General features: G+C 40.5%; 1 protein-coding gene across 1 annotated transcript in view; it reads left to right on the top strand.

Moving 5' to 3' along the window:
- The window catches only part of LOC137973442 (E3 ubiquitin-protein ligase TRIM71-like), a 4,147-nt gene extending 97 nt beyond the window's left edge, over positions 1–4,050 (top strand). Inside the window, exon 1 of the mRNA XM_068820258.1 lies at positions 1–4,050. This exon is cut by the window's left edge and continues 97 nt beyond it. Coding sequence (XP_068676359.1) covers positions 1–2,176 — 2,176 coding nt within the window. The 3' untranslated portion in view covers positions 2,177–4,050.
- The last annotated feature ends 950 nt before the right edge of the window (positions 4,051–5,000 follow it).

Here is a 5,000-nt window from a genome sequence, read left to right as displayed (position 1 = left end):
TTTCAAGGATCTCAAGAAGGAAGCAGAATGCCCATTGTGCATAGAGACAGTCAAAAATCCTAAGACATTACCATGTCTTCACTCATTCTGCCTGGAGTGTCTCGACAAACATGCAAACTTCGCAAGGAGACAGCTAAAAGCGACAATCAAATGTCCGGTATGCCAGACTTCATTCCAAATTCCCGAAACAGACACCTTCTACAATTTGCCCTCGTCGTTTCATCTCAACCGATTGGTGGATGTTCTCGCTCTAGAAGATGGCAACGTACAGTCTCAGAGATGTAACAGTTGTGACGAGAACTACAACGCAAAATGTTACTGTTTCGTGTGCCAGAATTTTCTGTGTGCATCTTGTTTTGAAGCTCACCAACGCTTAAAGGCAATAAAAGGCCATCGCAATGTTTTGATCGAGAAACTGCAAGTGCAAGACGTTAAAGATTTGATCCATAGACCCGTGATGTGCCCACAGCAATATCATGAAGATCAACCCCTGGAATTTTATTGCGAAGACTGTAAAGTTCTGATTTGCCTTAAGTGCAGTTTGGTGAGACATAATCGACACACCATGAAAGAAACTCATAAAGCTGCACAAGAACAAAAGATGCAAATGGCCGACGCTCTGGCCAAAGTGAAAACGGAAATTGTCAGGTATGAGAATGAAATTAAGAAACAAATTGACCTGAAAAATAAAAATAAAATGGAAATTATGAACGAAGAAAAGAAAATGACAGACACTGTGGAAAAATTGATTCGTGATTTGCGGGAACACGAGAAGAAAATGAAGGACAAGTTCCGCGAAATTGATGAAGCGCAGCAAAAACGTCACGCAACGCGACTGGAAAACTTCGAGCTAGTTGTCAGCCAACTGAAAAGCTGTGTTGAACGAGGCCGGAGTATCTTAGAAAGAAATTTGAGCGCTGAAATCCTACAAACGAATCACGCCATCCTCGGACGTTGTAATAAACTGTTAAACGTAACAAAACCCGATCTTTACATGTCACCACATATACATTACTTGGTGGAAAGAAAACTGGACCTTATGGATCGAGTTCTTGTCACCAAGACTGACCCCTCAAAGTGCTTTGCTGGACATCAAGACAGCGAGGAAATAGAAGAAAGAAAAGAGGCATATGTTGTCATTGTAACGAAGGATTCAGAGGGATTACGATGTTACGAACAAGATGATAAAATCAAAGTCGATATTTTAACTCCAGAAGGTGATCAACTCAAAACAGACTTGAAAGACACCAAAGACGGCAAATACACGGTGGCATACACACCACGGTGTGCCGGACAACATAAAGTAGAGATCCTTGTGAATGGACAGCCCCTGAATGGTAGTCCCTTGATTGTGCAGGTTCAACAGCATCAATATCATGAATTTGCCTTTCAGTTTGGATCACGTGGGAGCAGACCAGGAGAGTTAAATGGCATTTCCGACATTGATTCGAGTGTAAAAACTGGAACAATTGCTATCGCAGATAGCGGGAATGAAAGAATTCAACTGTTTAGCTCTGAAGGAAAGTTTCAAAGGGAGATAAGACTTGATGGGAAACCTTTTTCCGTCGCATTTACAGACTCTGGTGACCTGCTGACTTTAGTTCGGGAAAGCGATAATAAGCTTTGTCTATTCAGTGACGAAGGTCATTTCATAAAACACATCAATGATAAGTACTTTGTGAAACCAAGACGTCTTTCCATTTCGAGTGATGGTCGTATAATCATAACTGACCGTTTGGACAACAAAATCAAGGTCCTCTCCCCTGACGGGAATGACTTGCTCCAATCCTTCAGTGCCCCTGACTGTACGGAATCCCCATCCTATGCCATTCATCACGAGGAAAAATTCTTTGTTTCTTACCCTTCTGCTGATTGTGTCAAGATATTTGACAAAACGGGAGTGTATTTACTTGACATTGGCTTCAAGGGGTCCAGCGATGGCCAGTTTAATCGTCCTCGTGGACTCGTTATTGACAATTACAACCGACTGATTGTGTGTGATGCACATAACCATAGGCTGCAACTTTTTACCATAGGCGGCAAGTTCTTGGGGAAATTGCAAGGACAGTATTTCGGCCGCACTAGCTGTCCTTGTTATGTTTGCATAAATTATAATGACAATGTCTTTGTCACCGACTTTAGTGACCACTGCATTCGAGTTTTCCATTCGAGGTGATCCTGAGAGGTGACGAGTTTTATTTTAGCATATTCCGTGACCTTGACCCATGAAGGCCTGAAATATTACATTCAGTGATCTTAATTTGAAAAGGTCTATTTTTTAGAAACCGATTAGGATACGTTCCGGATATAAACAGAAAACGAATACCTGGTAAAACATTGTCCCGTGGCAAACCTCGTGTCATCCGTTGTCATAGTTAGGCGTTCACTTAAGGACGGTGCCTACTATTGTTATTGCGTATACGTTCTGCGCATCTCGAGACACTCAGATTTCCTATCGGTGATGCTTACTAATACAGGGATATTTTTGCGCGGTTTAAAACTATCCGGAGAAAGTAGATCTTAGTAAGTACTCTTGGTATCCAAAAAGAAAATTGGGGGTAACCATGCATTTTTCAGAGATAATTAAGCTTCAATTTGAGACAGAACGCCATACATTGCTTTGTATTTTAAAGCTTTTTACAAATATTATTCATGAATTAGCTTTGAAAAATGCGTGGTTACCCCCAATTTTCTTTTTGGATTTCAATAACACTTGTTAAGATCTACAGTTCCTGCGTAATCACACATCGGGGCAAAAATATCTTTAATTAGTAGGCACCGTCCTTAAAAAATGACGGAAAGTATTCCTCGGTTTTGGCTCGAGAAACATCGACATTCTTGAGATTTAACATGGTACCCCATATTTCATCTGTTGGACGCCGGGACAAAAAATATCAGCTTTACATACCGCCGTGGGCTCGACTTATTCCGCTCGCGGACCGATACGAGACAGATACAATGGAGAGATTAAGCATCACGTTACGTGAAACGCAAACGGAAAAAGTGACCACGTGACCATGATTTTCCCGCCATTTTTCGCGTTTGCCAGTTTCCACTTGCTGCTTTTCCGTGAAAGTAGGCATTTTCGCGTTTCCCGTAAACGTGGAATTTTCTTTTTGTTTTTCTTATACATAACAAGTTGTTTGTGGAAAACAGAACCTCAAAAGCATTTTTGGGTAAGTAAAACGAGGAAAAATTTGGTTTCATGGTTATATATCGTTCATAACAAACTCCTTACCCGGCTATTTTCTTCACTTTGAACTCACGTCGACTCTGTTGACTCACAAAACAGTAACAATGTTTAAAAAGACTCCAAGTTTTTGCCGGTTAGTTTTGTTTTTTGTTACCTGCATAATCGAGTTGCCGTGGGTCACGTGAAGCTAAAGTCACAAACCTCACTCCATTTTACGTGAAATGTAAAACGGCAAGCCAAAGTTTGCCATTTCACTGCTAGACGCGATGCTAAATATCTCTAATACCGGCGGTAAAATTTCAGTTTGCCTTTAAATTTTTTAGTATTTAGAGTTTCATAGTAAGCTATATTGGGTGAAAGTAATCGTCTGGTATTAAGGTTTGGCTTCGTAGATGTCTCGGAAAAATAATGAAATCTCTTGGGCCTAGATAAGGTTTTTTTTTTATAATGTAACAAGACGCTTGGTGGCCTTTACATAGGATGCTGCTTTGTGAAGGTTGGTTGCAAATGTCCCTGATCCTTGAGGCCGACTGAGAATCACAAGGAAAGTGGTGAAAGCACTAAGGAAGATTAAGTGCTATAATAAACGAACATCTCCTTTGCAACTTCAAGCGTTTTTATGAATGACTCTAATTTTATTTGCTCGCATTTAATAAAAGCAATTTTAATTACGTTTATTTACGGTGGGAACCGGAAATCAAGGCAAGAGGTGTAACATATATAAAAGGCATTAATGGCTGTTCTATCGAGCTTGATCGACAAAAGCGATTTCAAAGGATGCTAAGGGTGTTGCAATAGCCTTTAGAGCAGACGAAGATCACTTGAAGGATACTTTTTTTTCCTGGGAATTCAGTCCGAGAACGCAGTAATTCGAACAAGAGAAGTGGTGTGTGTGTTGGCAAGTCCTCTGAGCTTTTCCGATGACATTTCGCGCGAAAATTAAAAGAGACATGCATGTTGTATATCCGACATCACAGCCAAGAGCTTCGTGACAGGCAGGTCACTAATTGCCATATATGACTACGATTAAAAAGACACTGCACAGGCAGACCATCCTCTGTTAGTGGGGGCGTTCATTGAAATCTGAGCATCGATCTTTTGTTAAAACATCTTAAGACCTTAAAAACGGTCTGGTGTCTTTTTTTTGTTGGTAGACACAAATGTGTATACCTCTCGGTTATTGAATTTATCTCCTGTCGGGTGAATTTACTTTTGTACCCTTCAGTATTTCCAAACTTTCCTGCCCCGATTAGAACTCATATACGTTACCAAACCTTCACGATTCTCTGCGAGCGCGTCAGACCACTCGACCAGCGGTCCCCCATCCAAGTACTAACCCCATTCGTAGGAGCTTAACTTCAACTGATACTTGGACTAGCATCAACGACTGTGACCTGTGTGTTAAATTTGCATAAGTATCTTGTCGAACTTTATAACACGTGAAAGAAAAAAAAAGCAAACTAACAAAAACCCGGTGTCTTGCGTCATTTTGTCACAGATGCATCCTTTGTATCGTGAATTATCAGTATTAAACACGCAAGGTAACTTGATCACAGGCGGCCGCTAAAATCGATGTCGCTTTCGATTTTGCAATTTTACTTGTACGACCAAAAGTGCGATAGAAAAATTGAACGTAACAAAAAATCTCCCCAAAATGTTTTTCGCTGATGGTAACTTGTAACATTCGTGGCACAAAATTTATGATGCTTTCATCTCGCAAATTTTGTTGCTGATGACAAATTGTTTTATTCTCGATCGACACTTCCTAAAAGTTCTTTCTGCTCTCCTTAAAAACTACGTATCGGCC

This window comes from Montipora foliosa, chromosome 10 (assembly GCF_036669935.1).
Source record: "Montipora foliosa isolate CH-2021 chromosome 10, ASM3666993v2, whole genome shotgun sequence".
In the NCBI taxonomy this organism is placed as follows: Eukaryota; Metazoa; Cnidaria; class Anthozoa; order Scleractinia; family Acroporidae; genus Montipora; species Montipora foliosa.
The sequence above is the reverse complement of the archived record's forward strand: the minus strand, read 5'-3'. Positions and strand labels throughout refer to the sequence as shown.